This window comes from Xiphophorus couchianus, chromosome 7 (assembly GCF_001444195.1).
Source record: "Xiphophorus couchianus chromosome 7, X_couchianus-1.0, whole genome shotgun sequence".
NCBI classification, from domain to species: domain Eukaryota; kingdom Metazoa; phylum Chordata; class Actinopteri; order Cyprinodontiformes; family Poeciliidae; genus Xiphophorus; species Xiphophorus couchianus.
The window spans coordinates 22,201,311-22,222,551 of record NC_040234.1 but is presented as its reverse complement, the minus strand read 5'-3'; the positions used below and the strand labels follow the sequence as shown (position 1 = coordinate 22,222,551).

At 40.0% G+C, this 21,241-nt stretch overlaps 1 protein-coding gene across 9 annotated transcripts in view; it reads left to right on the top strand.

The window, feature by feature from the left end:
• The window catches only part of foxp1b (forkhead box P1b), a 297,917-nt gene that overhangs the window by 216,945 nt on the left and 59,731 nt on the right, over positions 1-21,241 (top strand). For 5 of the 9 annotated variants that reach the window (XM_028022520.1, XM_028022522.1, XM_028022517.1 and 2 more), the window contains 3 exons: positions 10,293-10,430; positions 11,189-11,284; positions 20,491-20,638. In XM_028022520.1, coding sequence (XP_027878321.1) covers positions 10,293-10,430; positions 11,189-11,284; positions 20,491-20,638 — 382 coding nt within the window. Of the gene's footprint in view, positions 1-1,482; positions 1,732-7,395; positions 8,111-10,292; positions 10,431-11,188; positions 11,285-20,490; positions 20,639-21,241 lie in introns of those variants that run through there. The other 4 variants (XM_028022525.1, XM_028022521.1, XM_028022524.1 and 1 more) reach the window with 3 other exon arrangements.

Here is a 21,241-nt window from a genome sequence, read left to right as displayed (position 1 = left end):
CTTTGTGTGAGTGTGAGTGCGTCAATTGTCTTTTTTTTTCTTTGCTTGTTATACAGAAAATAAAAGCCCCCACCCCCTCCACTTAATTATTCCATATGACGACTATTGAAATTGTCACTTTTTGACACTTGAAGGCGTAGTAGTCAATAATTTATATAGGTCAAGCCATCTTTCCCTGAGCTTATTGTAAGTTATTAGCATAGGAGAGTGGTGGCTTCTCAAGCAGACACTTTTGTTTATTTTACCAGCAGTGTTTGCTGACTGGATTGTATCCCAGGAACATTCCTTCATCCTTGGCCAAAAAGAGAAGTTTATGGCTCTCGACGTGAGCCGGGGAGGTGTGAGGGGTTATGTTCCGCTCTGTGTTTGTCACTATTATGAACAACGCAAGGTGTTAATCTTATCTTTACTTCTTTAAGTTCAATTCGCTCAGACTCCGTAACACCTCATTAGAGGATTGTTCCTTTTTTTTTAATCTTAAATTTATTAGGATGGGAACAAATGTGACTCTTCGGAGATGCTCAGCGTCATCAAAGGAAATGATGGGGGGAGTAAATGGAGGGGGTGCTCACTCATGCCTCAAGGTGAGTTGACCAAGATCCCCAGTAGGTGGCAGGGTCTTGTTTTCTTACCCTAGCTGAGTGCACATGGCGTGTTGGAGAGTGTGATGATATCATGACAGTTAATTGCTCTCATTGGGGGTGGAATTAGATGGATTGCACTGTAGCTGCTCTACCCTTAGCTGTTAATGTAAATGGGTTTAAGCTTTTCTGAAGGCAAACTGCAGGATAAGAGTTTAAAAAACTGCAAAAATACTTTAAGTTTTTTTTTTTTTTGCTGACTACTCAAAACGTTGCATTTTGTTTGTTAAGATAAATAGTGTATTGTCTCTTGTGAGAATTTTATGAAGTTGCTGTGTGTAGTTGCTGTGTTCAAATGAGTCGTGATTTTGTTGCGGCTGTGTAAACATTACCATTTAAACGAACAATAAAGGCACTGATAGCGGCCGCCGGTTTCTTTCTTTCTACCGCATAGCTGTGTTTACTTATCTACTCTTTAATTAAAGGCCTGTTTTCTTTAAGCCTCCATTGTTTCAGTGGCACGGCCAGAGTCCCAGGAAAAGGGTCAAAGGGTTAACAGCCATCAACTGTGACTCGCCCCCCCTCCCCCCCCCCCACACACACACACACACACACACACACACACACACACACACACACACACACACACACACACACACACACACACACACACACACCCTTCCCTTCCCTCTCTTTCTTTCATTGCTCTCTTTTTTTTTAAAGGGGCCCCCTCACAAAGACACAGTTTCACCTGCAATACCCCCCCAACCCCCACACCCACATGCCTTTTTTTCACCCCGATTTGAATTGATTATGTTTAGAGAGGGCTGCTTGTGATTGGTTGAGAAGGGCGTGGTTGATTGGGTAGTTTTGTATCTTGTCAGCCGGGGAACAACCTCGCGCGTGCAATCTGTCCGTATCCCGAGTAAGGCTGGAGTCTCGGCGGCGCTTCTCCTCAACCTGCCCTGCTCTCCAAGCCCGACTGAGCGCCTCTCTCATTCACTCTCTGTCTCTCTCTCACTCGCTCTCTCGCTCGCTCACTGTCTCACTCTCTCTCTTTCGCTCTCCGCTGAGTTCTCCGCTCTGCTTCACTCCGCACCGCGTGGCCCGGCACTCTTGTTTACCCTGCCAGCTAAATGGAGTTTGTCAGGTTTGTCAATATGATTGATTTGTCTGATTTTTGCCAGCTTTCTTGTGTTTAACAAAAAAAAAAAGAACTTGACAATTTAATTTGACCGGAGGATGTGAAGGAGGAAGGAGCTTTGTTGTCTGTCCGCTGCTGACATTATGTCATAGTAACTGCTTATTTCTGTCATGCCATTTCGTAGAAGCAGAGGAGTTATCCCGGGATTTAGTTTGTCACAGAGACCAGTAAGAGAAAGATGATAGCAGATGTGATATCATCGTATTGTGTTGGGCCGGGTTCTACACGGAGACTGAATGTGCATGTGCTGCTTTTTAGAAAATTTAATCCAGATGTTTTTGTTTACTTGTTTGCGCTGCTGTTTTATTGCTTGATGGAAGTGAATGTTTTTATTGAAAGTTAAAAAACATATGCTCTTTATGGAAAAGCTTTATATAAGCTTTTCTATGAACTTCTGGCAGTGTTTGATTAGTTTTATTTACTTTGCTGACAGTCAACTAGTTCTAGGATCTGGTGGTCTGCTGCCTCCTCTTTGAATTACGGAAAGTTCTTAGAAAAACAGGGAATGAGTTGCTGTCTGTTTTTTACACGTAACTTTTCATTATTATTATTATTACTATTAATTCTTCACTTCTTGTTGAAGAAAATCCTCAAGGGTAAAACCTTGAAACATGTTTTCCTCTAGGGTTTCTTCAGTGTGCATTTGTGAGGATTGTATACATATATTTTTCTCACTCCCAGCTGCAGTACTGGTTAATTCTCACTCTCTTCAGGGTGCCAGAGCGAATTAAGACAGAGGTTGGAGACAGCTCTATATTTGACACAGTCACCACAAACAATGTTGTCACTCCACATGTCATCCCGCTGTAAAGTTTAGAGTGCATGAAGCTTTTCTTTGAGATTTCTCTCCCTTAAAAAAAACTTTTTCACTACTTCTCTTCCAAACAAAACTAAGAAAAGTGTTGTTGTTTATTGTCCATTTACATTTAACGTTGTTTCTGCTTTATTTTGTTTTTTATAAAGTTTCAACTCCTTGCATCAGTGCTCAAAAAAAAAAAAAAAAGATCGGGGATGGAGGACGGAGGAGCTGCAGCGTTCTCACCGTAATGCCGTGCAGCCGTGTGGCCGGGACTAGCGAAGTTTACTTGGGGGGGGCAAGTAAAAAGGGGAGTGTTGGACTGCGAGCTGATTGGGTTGACAGTTTGTAATCAAAGTTGATTTATTGTTCATTAGTAGTGCATTAGCCCTTTCAGGCAAGAGAGTTACATGTGTAGTTGCAGCACCTGTCATTTCTAAAACCACCACCTAGGGAATCAAATATTAGCTGTGTACCCAAAGAAAGAAAAAGAAGGGGTGGTGGGATGCACCCCCACCCGTTTAACTCACTGGGTCTGCTTTGTACTGACCCCCTGTCAGTACAAAGCAGTCCCTTCCAGACAAGGGAATAGTTTGGAAGTGATATAGGGAATCACCAGCTGCCGTCTTCTGTTACTCGCTGGTATTTCCAAGTGAAAACAAACGTGTTTTCACTTGGAAACGGCTTCCCCCACACCTTCCTTTTCTGTAGCGCTTGAAGTATGCACATCTCTCTTTCACAAAAAAGGCCATTAACTTTACACTCGAGCTGACATATGCCTGAAAAGGTCGAGATGCCAAATGACAATAAGATAACACAATGAGGAAATTTGCTTTTATCTCTCATCCAAAGTTATGAGGATGTCAGGTTGTTGACATGTTAGAGAGAAAATTATTCACTTTTACGCTTTTTAAGTTGCTGTTTGCATATTTCAATAAAATTTTAATATGAACGGCATAAGGAAACTTGGAAAGAAGCGGCAAAACTTGCGTCTGCTGTCATGGAAACGAGGATTAGCCGGCAGAAAATAGAAACAATCCATACAAGGGATGTATCCGCCTTGTATGAGGCTTTGACTACAGTTCCAGTTGAGGAGGATTTTTTTAGGGGCTGCCATCTTAATTAAATCTCAACCCACTCAAACAATGCCTCTGAAAGCGTGTGGCGCTTTGCGACCATGCCGAGGTGGTGAACTGTGGAACACAGGCATGCAGATTACGGCTACAGTGCAAAGGTGAAGACGGTGAGCAGCGGTGTGTGTGTAGGAACAGTCAGACTGAATATATTAGCTAAATCTTATATTTATCTAAAAGGTGTGAAATACATACCTGGAGGAATGGCCTGAAAAATAAAAAATAACAGGACACTTCTAAAACAATTTTAAAGTTTAAATTAATCAGTGCATCAGATTTAGTCAGAACTTCTCATTTTTTAGTTTAAATTCAATAAAATATGCTTAGTTTTAAGAAACATGTCAATGTAATATTGTAATATATAAAATTTTCTTCATGTTAGGGACAAAATGTGTGTGTCAGAGGCAAAAAAGTCACCTGCCTTCAGTATTGCTTTCAATATTGCTGGCTGACTCGTTTCACTTTGGAGTTTGTTTAAACCGAACGCTGGGTTTGGGGGGCTCTGCTAGAAGAACTTGTTTATTTATAATTGACACGTTAATTAAAATGCAGTTTGAAGCTTTTTATTTTTACAGTTGCCGTTGATATTTTGTGGCCCCATCGGCCTCCAGAAATAAAACCCAGAATATACAGCGCAACTAAACTAAACGTGGCTGTGAACACCCCGATTATTTTGGCTGTAAATATTTACCAAACTTCCTGATTGTGGATGACGAGGAAAAAGCAAACACCCCTCAGATGAGGTGAGCTGACAAATTGCTTTGCTTTGCTCTCTCATTTTTTATTGTTTTTAAACTTGTTATTCTAATTAGAAATTATTGTCCTGCTGAAGAATTTTCAATATTCTGTATTCCGTTTAACAAAACAAAAGCTATTATTGTACTGTAAAAATCTGCAGTGACTCTGTCTGAGGGAAGAAAATGCTCTCCACATGAGAGATTTCAATCAACCTGAATGGCTAATATGGAATTAGTCCTTCCAGTCTTGTCAGCGGCTAATTATGTTCACACATCACTTGAATACAATAGCTGCCGTGAAATCCTCATTTTGGCAATGTTTCCACGCAGGAGATCATAGTCGGCATGGGAAGCCGTTTCTTCCCCACGACCCCCTTCCTGTCGCGCTACAGTCGGCCAAGGTAGAAAAAAAAACAACAACAGACGAACGGACTCCGGTCTGATTTCTTCAGAGCTTATTTGTTTCTTTTGGGGGAGAGGGGTTTTTTCCCTCTCTTTTCCATTCTGTTTGATTAATTCCCCCCACCCAGAAAACAAGATGACCCCAGGGAGCATGAAAGAAAATTTGATACATTTTTTTTTCTCTTTTTACTTCTCTATCAGCCTTGCTGTACCTTTTTGACCAGTCCAGGAGACTGTCTCACTGATGTTCACCTTCTTTTCCTTCATTTAATGTGTGCGTGCATATGTGCGTATTGACAGCGACTGTCACGTAGCTCTTTCCGCTGTTCCTTCACACCTAGTTTGGCCTCTGGCTTGCGATTAAGCATAGACATCCATGAGGTTCTCCTAGTGTTATAACCCTGAAAAATATATGATGGCATCCCTCTATTAACACATATATTTGATAAGTTATGAAAGGAAAAATGATCAAAGTACAACTAAAATTCCTTCTGTTGCCAAAATGATTCAACATATGAGCTATTATAGTTATGTATACATACACGTATTGTTATAAATATAAATGTGATTTTATAGCTATGAAATTATTATCTATAAGACTCATTGTTGCTACTTTGATGGAATTCATAGCAAAAACACTTTCTAGATTTGCTAGCAGCTTATTGAAGGGGAATTTATTACACTGATCACTCAACCTTATTAAAAAAATGCTAATAGGTTTCTAATTAGTGGATTGTTCCACCACTTATAGCTTGCCAGCTCTAGTTTTGATTGTGGACTTATTTCCAAATAGCTGAATTTGTTTTCTCTAAGTGTTTTGTTGTTTTTTTTAAGTAGGGAAAGTATAGTGGATTTACATATATATAGTCAAAATACAACATATGTTTCCTATATTCTTTTGCTATGCAGTATTTTATGAGCTGCAAATGTCTGTCTGTACTGGTTGCTGCGAACATACCACAGTTTACATTTGTGCATCTGTTTCTGTCTGCGTGTGTGTGTATGTTTGGCCAGCAGGCCCGTGCTGGTACAGTATTTTGCCTCCAGTTACTCTGCAGCTGTGTGAGAATGTTCCAACTCTTTTGAATGTTTACGTACAGGGAGGCACCTGGAGAGTGCCACACCTTCGTGAAATTCATAAACGTCAGCTATTTCTGGCATCCTCGGAGTGTCCTCTTTTTCCCACACACACACACACACACCTCTCGTAGAGCTAGGCTCTGTGTATTCCTCCAGTTATTAGCCCGCTTCTGATCCTGTTTTTTAGGGGTGGGGGCACTGTGAGGGAGTGCTCTAAATGGCGACTGGCGTGTGTTTTTTGCGTTAAATGAGCACGATACAGTGGCCAAGGCAGTATTTAACAGTCAAAGTACCCTCTCCCCCTTTGGCCCATCCCCACCCATGTCACCCCCCCCCCCCCCCCCTGGACATTCTACTCAATAGTTTCCTCCCCCCGCGTTGCCCTCCTTTCAGGGAGATTTTCACTCCTTTAGCACAGGATTAAATGATAGTAGTTACATTGATCAATAGGTTAAGAAGCACACAATCCCTCTTGCTGCTAATGACCTCAGTAGTAATGGGTAATAAAATGGGGGTCTGTAATAGCCTCTGCATAGAGAGGAAGCTGCTCTTGCTGTAGTTACTATGAGCCTGACAAAAACAAAGTGTGAAACCATGAATTCACACTGTTACGCTGAAGGATGGACTATCGCCTAGGATTGTAAAGCATCTGTTACCTTTGAGTTTTATTATCATTTTCTCCTACTGAGCTATGCATTATTGTGGAGTTACAAGAAAACAAATGTAGGAGTGAACCGATTTTCCTGATTTTGCACAATCAGACGATACTTGCATGTTATTATCGACCAATCTTATCTACATCTGCAACGTTCTGAAAATCAGACACTATTCCTTTTCCATCTGCTGTGAGAAAGGACTGATAGACAGACCTTGTTGTACACGTTTGGTTTGTTTTCCAAATTTGAAAAATTAAAGACTAAAGGAACAGATTGTTTTTAGGTTAGTTTAGTTAATTTAGTAGTTTGGCTAACTTTTCACATATTTCAATTCAATTCCAGTGTATTTCATCAAGGACATGATAAAACCACATCAGGCATGGTTTTGTATGATGGTTTATTAGTCACAGCTTGATTTACAAACCCAGTCCTTCCCAGATATTTTTAAAATGTTTTTCAATTAACTAAGATTATCAGTTATTACAAAAAATAAATAAATTGGTATTGGTAAAAATTGGCGTGCCAGGCTATTTAAATGAGCCACCAGCTGCAGTTGGTGCCCCCTAAGATATGTATATTTTTTTGGAAAATTTTATTTGTATATCACATTTCAGCAACAAGGCAGTTCAAATTGCTTTATATCATAACATTATGCATTCATCAATTATGAAACGAGCAGTAAACATTACATTTTGTTACATATCATCATCACAATCATGAGGCAAATACACATCAAATATGTGCAACTTTTTCCTGCTTAAAAAAAAGACAAACATGCAGTAGAATTAAACTCCTAAAAAAAATCAGGTGGTATTTCTAATCCTCTAGGCATCCATTAATAATAGTAATAGGACATATTGGACTCGCATCTCCGCAAGACGGGGGCTGCTCCGTTGACCTTCAAAATGTTCATCAAAATTAGTGATGCTCGGGAAAAAAAGGACTTCAGTGGATAATGACTGTGAAATTAGGAAATGGGGGGGATGTGGCTACGCAAATAACAAGACAAGATGAACTGCATATTAAGACGTAACACGGGGGGGAATTAATATTGCATTTTGTTCCCTGCGCCTCGATGCTGGAAATGAGAAAAGTGGAGCCGTTGGTCCTGGGTGGGGCCTTGGCCCCGTAGTCCGGCTCAAAAAACTTAGCGGAGAGCATCAAAGCTGCTTCTTCATTTCATATCACAGCTCCTTTCTTCTGCTGACTATGGCACGGCTTTGTTTTTGTTTAAACGCTATGCTAAGAAAAATAATTAAGCTTATACGGATGTCCAAAAAAAAAGTCTTAAACAGCTAAATTACATTCAGAAACACATGAAAAATTCAAAGGACTGTCATTAGCTCTGAGAGGCTCGGAAATGTGGCTTCCTCTGTGACGATGGGGTGTCAGCATCAGCATGGACTGTTGACAGGAGCAGAGATGTGCTTGTGTATTCCTTGTCGCTGTCTTCGCGCAAAAAAAGCACAATAGACACAACATCCAGCGCAGTGCCTCGCTGTTTGTCATCTGAATGTTAAGGTAAGGGGATTTTAATGGCGTTTCACATCACAGAGGCAAGTGGCGGCGTTCCCTGACACACTCCGACTGCCTCGTGTCATCGGAGCAATTAAGGCTCTCTGACAAATGTGGACACTCTCTCAATGTCACAACAAATCACTTGTTTGGAGGAGTCATGCACTTACACCTTTCCTGTAAGAATTAGAGGCCCTCTAGTGTTTTTTGCCGCCGCGGTTCCTCCTAGTCCTCCCTTCCTTGCTCCTCCTTGGGGCTATCGGCATCTTTAAAACAGTACATCGCCGCTGACAGCGTCTCTAATGAGATAGTCGGACATGACACGGCGAGTGGGTGCAGCGAGTGAACCACAGGAGTTTTGGATGCAGTCTTTCACATCCTCAGTGGGAACTCACAAAATGCTTAAAAAAACACACACACAGTTTTAAGATATTGACACAAATATACAACATGGTGAGAACACTTTTAATTTAAAAACGTAATAGAAAAAAACATGTTGTTTAATACAGTCATAATGATCTAATCTATACTGTTATTTTTGTTGTTTTGATCTGTATTTTAATTCAGTAGTATTTTCCTTTTTCCTTTTGTTTGTCCATTTTATAGCATTTAGGATCTTTTCTTCTCTGCATATAAGTTCATATTTAGAATGACTGCTCTTTAATTTTCTAAACCATGATCATGCTTTACATGACGAACTGATCCACCTAAATTAGGGAAGAACAATATAGTGGTACTGATATGGATATCGGCCGATGTTAGTAATTTTTTAACTGATCAGTATTGGTTCAATATTAGTCTATTATTAACATATCAAAATTGATCTGGTAAATAAAACCAGGCTTATATTAGCAACCAATATTTATTTCCAACTTGTTGCTGTTTGGGAAGTGGAGCAGGTTTGTTCATGTGAAAGTGACAGTGATGTAGCAAAGCATTGTGGGGAGGTTAACTGAAACAGCAACTTCATCAATGCTTATTTATACTAAATAAACACCTAGTCCACCTAGCCGCTTTCAGGAGTTGCCTGGCTTATAAATGGAGTCCATATCTGTTCATAACTCAACCTCAAGCACATTCCCATAGCATGATGCTGCTGCCACCGTGTTTTATCAATGGGAAGAGAAGTTGTTTTGCATTAGGAAAGTGTTGGGTTTCCCCCAGAAAGACACTTAACCCCAGTTTTCTCATAGATTTGTATATGTGTGTATGAATCTGTGTGCCTTTGTGAGTTTCAACAGAGCGACTGTGACAAAAAGCACAATTTAACTTCAGTCCATTTACTGTAGCTTAAAGAGCAGTCTCCCTGCTTGTTGCAGGGATATGTTCTGTTATTTGTTGACTGTATTTTTGACTATGTACAGTGCATTTCTGTTTTTAATGATTGACTTGTGAAGATAGGGAATGGATATGACTCATGATTTAGTCAAAGGATCCCTTTACACCAGGAATGGCAAACTCAATTTCAAAGAGCCGGTTATGGCAGAATGTTTTGATAAAACTACCTATTAACGACAGGGTTGCACAATCTTAAATTTTGCTGGACGATATCATTATTATTATCCTATTATTATAATAGGACAATTCTGTTGATTTGAGATCTTTTTTAAGTGATATGTTTATAACAGCTAATAATGTAAGTTCACTGCCTTAAGCACTAGTGAACCATAATTTTGTACAGAACACTTAATACTAGAAATGGGCAGCATTTTAAATATCTAAAATAAAACATCAATCAACCAAAAACAATAAATGAAACAGAAAGAAAACACAAGCAAAATCATAAATAAAATCCATTATGAACTCTCTGTAAACAAAGTTGCCCGTCAAAATATATTAATCATCAAAATGAAAATTGTACAATTAATTGTTTAATTGCTTTTTGTGACAGGCTGAACTGACAAATTATTAAAATATATCTTTCTCTGCGTTCAATTTGTACTCCTTAAGATTAAATACTATTTGACATCTTTTCACATTGATGCCATTTGGCCATATCAATCAAAACTGATTTGATTTATTAAATTATATTTAAGCACAACTGTTATCTTGATGTTCTCAGAGGTTTAGAGGGCCACAGAAATAGCTGTGGTGGGCCGGATTTGGTAACTCAGTATTTAGTATCCTTAGACAATGTAAGTTGGCTTTTGCTTATTTTTTTTCCCCTCACTGCAACTTGTCTGTGCAGGTTCCAGTGTCAGTGGCTATGATGACACCTCAAGTGATAACTCCACAGCAAATGCAGCAGATTCTTCAGCAGCAAGTCCTGAGCCCTCAGCAGCTCCAGGTCCTCCTCCAGCAGCAGCAGGCCCTCATGCTACAGCAGGTAAAATGTGCCACTTTGTCGCTGACTCACTTCTTTCAGACACAATAGTTCTGGGTTTTTCATTGTAGTTTAGCTTTATTTTTTTGTGACTTTTTGTTTGACTGATTGAGTTAGTTTTAATTAGTTTTCAGAGTGTGTTTGCTAGCTTTTATAATATCAGCTAGCTTTTATATATTTATAATATTGTTTAATTTCAGTTTAGATTTCATTAGTTGTAATTTTAGTTTTTTTCATACTTTGTTTAATTTTTAGGTGCAGAATTCAAAAAGGTCAAAGTATTGAGTTGTGATTATGTACGGTACACATCGATTGGGTAATGAATACGCAACATAATGTACCACTTTCAAAAATATATTCAATTATTGTTAAGCAACCTACTGACTGGTGTTTTGTCACAACTTTCACTGTAAGGAGGATTATGGTGTGCCGTAATTTGCTGGCATAAACTACTTGTGTGGGAAATAAATAAATGAAACTCACATCAGTTTGAAAAGCTTATATAGTCACAAAAACAAAGGGTGTCATACCCCTATTTCAATATGTTTTAGCTTTATAAGCACATGACAGATTTCCAGGTAGTTATAGTTTTACCACATTAATTACATTTTTTGTTTACTTCAGTTAACAAAAATGTTTGTTCTCAATGTTTTTGTTATTTTGTTTGTTTTAGTTAACTGCAATAACTTCGATTTTTTTTTTTCCCGTCAAAGCGAGCAAAACATTGACTCTTTCGGTCATCCTTCTCATTTCCTCTGCAGCAGCAACTTCAAGAGTTTTACAAAAAGCAGCAGGAACAGCTCCATCTCCAGCTCCTCCAGCAGCAGCAACATGCAGGCAGTAAGCAGAGCAAAGAGGTAAGGCTGACATCACTCTGACCGCCTGCCTTTTCCAAAACGACTGGCCAGATGGAGAGAGCATGGAAGGCATGTGTGTGTTCTCCCTGAACTCCATCAGTCTTTCAGACTATGGTTTAGAGCGCAGACTGATGAGGAATGAGAGAGGGAGGGAATCAAGTGCACTCATGCTTCTGATTAGCATGTCAGAATTGCTGGGTAAATGTTAACAACTGACTGATACTGTGCTAAGAATACGGTGCCTCTAGTTGTGAAATTGTCTCCCTGTGAAATATGGAATATTTCCTAATTTTTTTAGGGGGTGAGGGGGTTTCTTCTGGTAGAGTCAAAAATTTATTGTACAGGTTCACCAATTTCAAATGACTCAATTCAAAAAAGTTAAGCTGGTATAGTATGTAGGTTTGTTAATTACAGTGATATATTTCAGTGGCTTGTTCCTGTAAATTTTGTTGAAAAAGCCCAAAATTGAGTTCAGTTCAGTTTATTTACATATCGCCAAATTTCAACTCTCTTCACAAGGCACTTTAGAAAAAATATGTTCAATTTCATCACACACACACATTCTTATTGATCTCAAACATGACAGTATGCTCGGTTAGATATTTAATCAAAAGTTTCTATCTAGGAAATCCAGCACATTGCATTGAGTCATTGATTTGCAGCATTCACTCTTCCTTGACGATCATGTAGCGACAGTTGCTGCATGTTTGTCATTGATGTAAAAAAAAAACCTTTAAGACAGTTATGTATTAGTATATTTACACACCTGCACAGAATATGCACTCAGGATTTGGCCAGGCTTCCTATTGCATGGAATAGTGCATCAAACATGTTAAGGAAGTGCAGGTTACTTTGTTGTCTCTGATATGCCATAGATTTTCTATGATAGGGTTCCTGTAATTAAAGAGTTAGGTTTAATCTGAATTTTGTATCACAGTTTAGCCATTTTTCTCCTTAATAGGGGAGGATTTTTCTGAGGTCACTGGCTCCACTCCTTAAGAATCTCATTCAAACTTTTGAGGGGTTAGTAACAAAAATACAAAATCTATTTTATTTTTAGTCTAGTTTCTAGTGCAGATTTTAGTGCATTAAGTTATCTGTAACTTATTTACTGTCTTGCAGAAGTAACTTTTACGCAAAATACAGGCGCTTGTTTTAAGTCAATAATTCCTTAATATTGATTTTAAAAAGTGGTAGTTCCACTGGCATTTTATTGCACTTATAACAAGCCATTTTTCCCATGTTACAAGTGAAATAATCTGCCAGTGGAACTACCACCCTTTTTTTTAGCAATATTAAGGAATTATTCACATACAACAAGCTTCTGTATCTTGCTGAAAAGTTATTTGTAAGCTAGAATTGTCTTATTTCAAGAGAAGAAACTAGACCAAAATTACTACCCCTTAATACACACACCTGTTAAATATTTTATTAACTAAGATGCTAAAGCTGATGACAGACAAATTTTATAAGAGAAGACTGACCCTTTTATCCAGTACACGTGTTGTCTGAAACAAAAAAGATGACCGCTCTTGTGAACTGTGTGTAGGACAAAATGAAAGGCTAAACGGAAAAGAAAAATAACAGGGCGCATATAAATCAGAGAGGTTTTTCTTGGTAATTAACATGGAAATGCAGAGGGAGAAAAGGCATGTAATTGTGAGATATCAGCGCAAAGAGCGCTCCAAGCTTCTTTTTTTTCTTGAATTCTACGCCAATAACCTCTCCGTCTTGCGACGGGGCTTGCTCAAAGCCAAACGGCTTAATATTTGTTAACGACGGGCGGATATGGACGTCACTTTGGACAAAGTAAATTATTAGTCCATGGTCAGAAGAAGTTCTATGACAAACTGGATTTTTTTTACGCTCTTGTCCCCGTTGAATTTGGTATTTGGAGAGTAAAAACTGGCGTGTTGGGGGGATGACGAAAAAAATTAAACCTAGTCTCTCGCGCTGCTCGATGCACATGCTGTCGAAAAGCGTCTTGCCCTCCCCTATCGACAAACTTCAAAGTTCTAGTTCCCTAATTAATGAACTGCGGGCTTCAGTTTGGACAAGTTGTAGTGTGATGCTCCCATAAATCAACATGACAGCGGCGCTCTTCGGCCTCAGATAAGACCTGTCACCAAACTCACATCTGATGTAAACATTAGTGCAGCAAAAGGAGGGAACGAGGAGGGGGATGCATTGATCAGTTGAATGGAGCATGAGAAGAAAGAGGAAGAAAAGAAAGTCTACTTTTTAACCATATTATGTATGATCACAGGAAATGAATGCCGTCTTAAGAGATTCTCTTTTCTTTCTCTTCCCCACGCGCCAGCTTGCTTGCTTCTTTTTTTCTTCTTCTTTTATTGCCCATTTTTTCCAGCAGCCATCAAAAGACAGAATGGGGAATTATGCAGCGACTCCCCTGTGGCTGCCAGACAATAACCCCCTGTTGTTGCTTTGTGCCCCCTCTTATTTTAAAGACATCAAAATTTTGTTTTTCAAAGATCTTTAACTTTATATTTGAAACTTGACAATAAAGGGGCCTGCCACTGCCACTCTTTCTCACTGTATTTTTCTCTCCCTTGTGCCACTTCTTGTTAACCTCTTATTTGGTCTATTGGGTTTACGGTGGGGTGGAGCAGTGGGTTAGAGGAGGGGTTAATGTGCCGTCATGCTGGGAGCGCACAGGAGCCGCTGTCAGCTGATGGGACTAAAAAAGAGAGGGGAAAAATTGTGAAGGGAAGAGGGTTAAATTCATCTTCGCCGTGCTCAATTTTTTTTTTCTTTCTGCCGAGACGCCTTCTATTTATTTAATGTTTCTGATGAAAGACACTGTTCCATGTGAAGTCCCGCCCCCGTAAGCACTATTATCTTCATCCGAGGGGCTATCAGGGAAGAGAGGTGATGAAAAATGAACAACTGCAGACACAGAAAAACCTCAGAAAAATAACCCACTAGGAAAGATCAGATGAGATCCCGGGTCGACCTGTGTGAGATGTCGCTTGTGAATCCAGGGGAAATAAAACAACTTTTCCAGTTAGCCTGAGCTGGGCGTGAGGCAGGGGAACACCATTGAGACCCTTTTGACAGAGCAAACAGTGACTGCGGAGGGGGGACCCATTTTATCTGGCTGATTCAGTGGTTTCAGAGCCGCCAGTCTGTGACCTGTCTACCATGCTGCACAGAGATTTTTTTTCTGTACTCACTCAATTGTGAGAAGTAAACAGAGTGGTGTGTCCTGTGTTTGGTAAAAGGGTGCGGTGCACAGCCTGGCAGCCCCGGCAATGCAGTTAGTGCCCTGTTCCCTCCCCCGCTCCACACCCGATTTGACAACTGGTCTTGTGTACTCATAAACAGACCAAGTATCCTGTTGGGTCTCAGTCAGACTTATTTTGACTTTAACTGTGCGAACGTAGTGATGGTTTTTCAGTTCATTTCATAGTTAAAACTGGTATTTCTGCCAGGTTGGAAGAAGTCTTGACTTCAATTATTTCAGTTTTAGCTCATAAAAGTCTTAAATTGATAGTATTTTTTTAAATTTACATTTAGTTGCGTCTTCAGTTTGAAAGTTCATCAAGTTTTTTTTTATAAACCTTTCAAGTTTCTGCATTTCTCAGCTTAATATGTAGGTAGTAGGTAAGGAACAATGAGGCTTTAATTTTGACATTTTCAGTTAGCTTTATTTTAAAAGGCCACACAAATCCTATTTGTAACACTGGTTGGGATATTGACCTTTTGCATATTTGGATATTGACCTAATCATTCTAGGTGCTATGATAGACATTGGAAGTTAGAACAGAGTGACTGAAATTGTTTTCCAAAGTTGTTTTTGACAGTTTATTCATGGCTTCTACTTGTTTGAGCGCATTTATCTGCGAAGGTAACACACCTGGGCGAGGCTCATAGACTGTGGTATTCACAAAAGTTGTAAATAGCTAGTTTAGGAACCGAACCCTACATTCTCCCTCCCTGTTGATCAAATTGTCGACTTTGCCTGAATTCACACTACGTGATTTATATCACTGTCATAAACCGCATTTCTCCTTACACAGGAGCAGCCATAAAAATACGAAAGACGAAATGCTAAAAAGTTTTTTCCATACATGTTAGGTTACATGACGGTGCACCACTGTTTCTAAGGTCACTAATGGTTAGACACATACCTTTTCCATTAGGGCTGTATAGTTAAATCAATACTATGATATTTATAAATTTTTCCCCCTTGGAAGGTATCAATTTTTTATTCGCAAGTATCGATACTTTAAACCATAGAGGTCCATAGGCTTATACACGTCTCTTTAACATGTCTGATTTGTGACGGCGTAGCAGCAAGACTCCGCCTCCCCTAGTCTTACTTTGAGCTTGTGCTGAAAGTACATATTATAAACTACTGTACACACCAGTTTTTAAATTGTGTTAATAGGCCAAGTAAAACCAGAGTTATGCTAAAATAAGTAAACCGGGTTTTTATTTATATTGGAGCGATCGTGAAGTGGTGGCATGATTTGTTTTTAGCTTAGTGGTTTCTGTTCTGTATATAAAGGATTACCTGAAGAATGGACACGCAGCAGGTAGTGGCGGTCTGTTTTGAGCCGGAAGACGAAGAGGGGAAACCCGCAGCCAGAGTCTGCGCACACTGTCATGATGACGATGGTTGATTGATTATTCTTATTAACAACTGACAAAGAATATCAGAGAAGGAGAGTACAATGAGATCCTGGCAGTTTGAGAGGCAGCTACTCAGAGATCCAAGCAGGGGAATGGTGGCGCTGCGCAGCTGCAAGGAGTCGATAACTACGGGGTGAGGCAGAGCCACTCCCCCAGCAGCTAGTAGTAAACAGCTTGCAGCCACGGCTAACTTCGGGAGTCAAGGTAGAAAAGCCTATTTCCGAAGACTAAACTAATTTTCTCACTGCATCTTTGATTCATTTTGTCCAGCTGTAGACTCTTATGTCTCTGTCCCATTAAAGCGAGGTATTGTGTAGTTGAGGCTTTTAATCAGTTTTCAGTTAATTAAATCCAAGTCTATGGTATGCAAAATGTCACCAAAATCACTCTGTCCCTCTAAAATCTTTCAGAAAATCATAAAAGTGAATTAAATCGATATTCACATTGTTTGCCGAATATCATGATATATATCGTATAGTGAGTAGAATATCGTGTGATCATTGTATCGCTACACCCTATTTTCCATAATGCGATATTTGATATGTTTCATATACTTATAAATCTATGACTGTTAGTCTTTTTACCTTATAAAAAGTGTTAACTGCAACTCCGCGATTACGCAGAGGGCTGCCTCTCATTATCATGAGACAGCTGCGAGTCATTATGATTCATGGCTGTTATCCATTGCCACCTTATCTTTCCTCATTAAAAGCTATAAAATAAAATGACAAGTGTGGTTTGCATCGTTGTTTGTGCAGCCATTCGTGTAGCACCCTATCACCATTTTTAAAGTGAAATCAACTAAATACAAGCAATATTAGGTTACAGATGTCTGGTTGTAGACTGGCTTTAAAGGAGCATATTGGCTGTTTTGATGTTCATCGTGGCGGAGTGGCCGGAGTTCTGGAGAGTGTAACATCACGTACAAAGAGTCAATACAACTCATATGAAAGCCTAAAACAGTAATTAACTGCTGTTTAAAATATTAAGACTCTTATTTTGTAGGGTATGTGTTGGTCTTGTATTGAAAGTCCATTGTGTCTCTTAGTTTAGGGGCATCAAGTTTCATAGGTTAAATTGAATTTACTTTGGTTTTCTGCCATCCTGCCTGCAGTTAGTTTTCTGCTAAGATGGCATCTTCATAGTTCTAATCTCTAGCTCTGCCCTCCTCAGTAGCAAGGGTTCCAACTAAGATGGCGTCGTCATAGCTCTGACCTTCAGTACTGCCCTCCTCAGTAGTAAGTGTTCCACCAAGATGGCGTTTTCATAGCCCCAATGGTGCGTTCACACCAAATTCGTTATGCGTGTCAAAGACTTGTCTGATGCTTCAAAATCAACGCGTGTGCACTTTTGGTGTGTTCACACCAAACGGGTTTTGAGAGTAAAGCGCGTCTCGTTTACATTGAAAGTCTATTCGGAGTGTCGGTCGCTCCAAATGGGTTAAATGACGCTGCGCTAGATGCTCGTAACACGCCTCAACGACCCTCGACACGATTCCACATAGACTTTGAATGTAACCCAGACACGCCTGACACTCAAAATCCTTTTGGTGTGTTGGTCTTATATTGAAAGTCCATTGTGTCTCTCAGTTATGGGCATCAAACTGAGATGCCCCTAAATCTCAGTTTGATGAGATTTATTGTCATCTCTAAATCTCATCAAACTAAATCTCATCTAAAAAAAACAGACAGAATTCAGTTTTTTTTTCTTTTCAGTTAGAAAAGAAAAAAAAAGTTTGTTTTGATTTGATTTTGGCTCGTTTTTCACTAATTACGTCACCATGGTTACTTGAAATGCCAACAGAAATATTAGCACACTTCACAGGATCAAGCCGCACATTTTGATATATGGTAGGGGTGCACGCTGCCATTTGGGCCACACAAACGGTGAAAGGAAGTGGCCGTTATTTTGAAGTGAAGAAAAATAGTGAAGTTCAGGCATTGCATCTCATATGCATTGTTATGGCAGTGAGACTGGGTGAAAATGGCATCCATAGGTTCCGCCAAGACAAAAAGAGGTTTTAGGTGCAATTACTTTTTCAGAAAGGTCCACATTAGTTTGGACAGCGTTTTGTTTTCCCTTATTTTGTGTTTATTAGCTCATCTTTGACTGACATTTAAATTTGTTTGTTGATCAGAAAGATTGAAGTTTGACAAAAAACATCAAAACAGATTAATTCTATGAGGAGCCAAACACTTTCTTGCTGCGCTGTGTAATGACTTGACTTAAATCCATTACAACAGCTATGAAGCTTACTGTATACTGTGAGATGTAAAAATAGCTAAATTAACACTAGATTTGAAAAAACTAAATTATATTTAACTTGCATAAATTAAATATCATTTTTAAAGTCTTAAATGTAGCTAAAATTTGCAGAGCCTTCAAAACAGCAATTTTCTGTCTCAAGGAAATGACCCTGACCAGGGAGTCCAGCTAACAGGGCCCTTCTGTGGCCCTGTTAGCTAAATAGAACCTCTCATTTGTTTTGACTCCTACAAGTTTTGAGTGATATTAGATAATTTTCTTCTGTTTATTGTTAGTCCTCCTCTGTCCCTTTCTTGCTTTGCTTTCATATTACTTTTTCATATGAGCAAAGTTCACATGTTTCACTTTTTCAAGTTAACTTACAGAAGTTAAGCAGCTGCTGTACCAAAAAATCTGCTGTGACTGGCCTAAATGACTACCACCCAGTCACACTAACTCCAGTCATTAGGAAGTGCTTGAGAGGATCATCCTAAAACACATCAAGGATAACCTTCCTGCTGGTCTGGACAGGCACCGGTTTGCCTATAGGAGGAACCTGTCCACAGAGGATGCTGTCTCCATGGAACTACACACAGCCCTGACACATCTGCAGCATCCTAACACTGATGTTAGGATGCTATTTGTTGACATCAGTTCAGCATTTAACATCACCGTCCTGGAGAAGCTGATAGTGAATCTCAATGATCTGGGACTTTCAACATCAATGTGCCTTTGGATCAGGGACTTTCTCATCGGCCTCAGGTTTGGAGAATAGGGAACCAAACTCCATCCACCCTCGTCTTCAATACAAGCATCCCACAGGGCTGTATGCTTAGTCTGGTTCTTTTCTTCACAATCTTCTCTGTCCGACCACGACTGTGTAGCCATCCACTCCTCTAACAGGGCTCTAATGTTTGCAGATGATACCACCGTTGTGGGTCTGATAACAAACGATGATGAGACCCTGTATAAAGAGAAGATCCAGAACCTGTCCCAGTGGTGTTAATCAAATAACCTGGTGCTCAACACCAGCAAGACCAAAGAGGTCATAGTGGACTATGGAAGGTCCAGGAGGACAGTGTGCCCAGCTATTACAATTCAAGGGAAGGAGGTGGAGCGCATGGACAAAATCAAATTCCTGGGTATCCACATCACCTCTAACCTGACCTGGCCACTGAACACCTCTTCTGATGAAGATGGCCCGACAAAGACTCTTCTTCCTCAGGAAATTGGCCAGGATGGTGAAAACTGCCCAGTAGATCGTGGGGAGTCAGTTACCAAACCTGGACCTAATATATGAGGCAGACTGCAAAGGAAGGCCAGTTGTATTGCCACTGATCCCACCCACCGAGGGCAAAGTACAAAGTGTTTGTACCGCTGCCGTCTGGGACATGGTACAAATATATACAGCACACAACCTTTTGGCTAAGAAACAGCTTTTTCCCAAGAGCTGTGGAATTAATCTGTCCACTTTCCATCCTCTCTGCACCCCTGCAGACACCCACACCCTTATGCTGCACCCTGAGGACTGATTAAAATTGTATTTATTTATCTATTTATTACTGAGGGTACCACTCCAATTTCGTTGTGTTCTAGAAACATAATGACAAATAAAAAAATCTTATTCAAGGATTCCAGGATTTTTATTGTCCTACCATTTCACAATTTTTGCTTATGGTACAAAATTTGAACTCAGGTCCCAGATCAAGAAGTCTAATAAATAAATAATGAGTAAGACTTACAACATGTCTTATGTACCCCAGCGAGATGAAGCAAACAACTCTCTCCTCCCGTCAATGTGTGATTGAACGCAGCTTGCTGCGCTGGTTGGCTGGCTGGGGTGAAGCGCATATCCCCGAGCTCAGCACCATGCCTGGGAGACTTGTGAGTTTCTAGGGTGGTTATTAAGCACTTTGATTTAGTCGTACATTGTTTGCTGAATTATGAATGGCTGTAATTAAATTCCTGTGGCTCTAATTATGAATGATTAACTGTGTTGTTTCATTCTTTGTCATTTGCCTCCTGACTGGCGTTAATTAAAAGAGAGAAAAGCAGAGACCTACCTGTCTTAAGTGGGCCCAGAAAAAGACTCCCTCTTAAGACGAAATCTATAAAAGTTGTATTGCTCCGTTGTGTGAGAAGGCCTAAACTGCTTTTTTATGAATTAGCGTTAGGACTCCAAAGTGACACATTTATAGCCCAGACCGAAGAAAGACCAAAGTGGAAGAGAGGACACGTGGATTGTATAGAATACAGTGTGTGTTTGTTGGCTTATGGTAGATTTTTTTCATTTGTGCCTCCTGCAGCAGGTGTCACCGCAGCAGTTGGCCTTCCAGCAGCAGCTCCTACAGGTCCAGCAGGTTCAGCAGCAACATCTCCTCAACCTTCAGAGACAAGGGCTGCTCACCATCCAGCCAGGACAGACCAGCCTGCCGCTGCACTCGCTCACTCAGGGTTAGTACCACTTTTACATCTGCCTCTCCACCAGTGCACAGTAGCTCAACCATCTACCTCTCCACCAGTGCACAGTAGCTCAACTAAAGTATCATCATGTTGAACTGTGACATCATGCATGCAAGATCCCACAAAAAAATAAAAATAAAATTGCTTTCCCACAACCAGGCCCGGCAGCATGGGCGGGCATTGGGGGGCATTGCCTGCCCACAGATTCAGCTGTGCCCCCCCTGGACTGGAAGCTGTTTGTTGTTTTTACCTGAGAGTGGCCAACTCTCTGTTATTCCTATATCAATTTGATACAATATAGACTTCCGCACTTCCCATATCTTTGTCCTTTCACTATTTTTTTCAGCAGTTAAAACTGTTTAATTGTTAACACGTTGTAACCTGTTTTTCCAAGCCATCTTTAAATGCAACATGAACGCTGCGCAGGTGTGTGTTAGAATTATGGCAGCAAACCAGCAAAATGAAAAGAACTTGGCACATTTTACCCCCCAAACTAACAGTGAGTTGAGTAATCCTGTTCAATACAGGTAATGTTAGCTAAATGATGACTAGCTAATACCAATACAGCACCTTAACCTTGTTAACAAGTAGCCT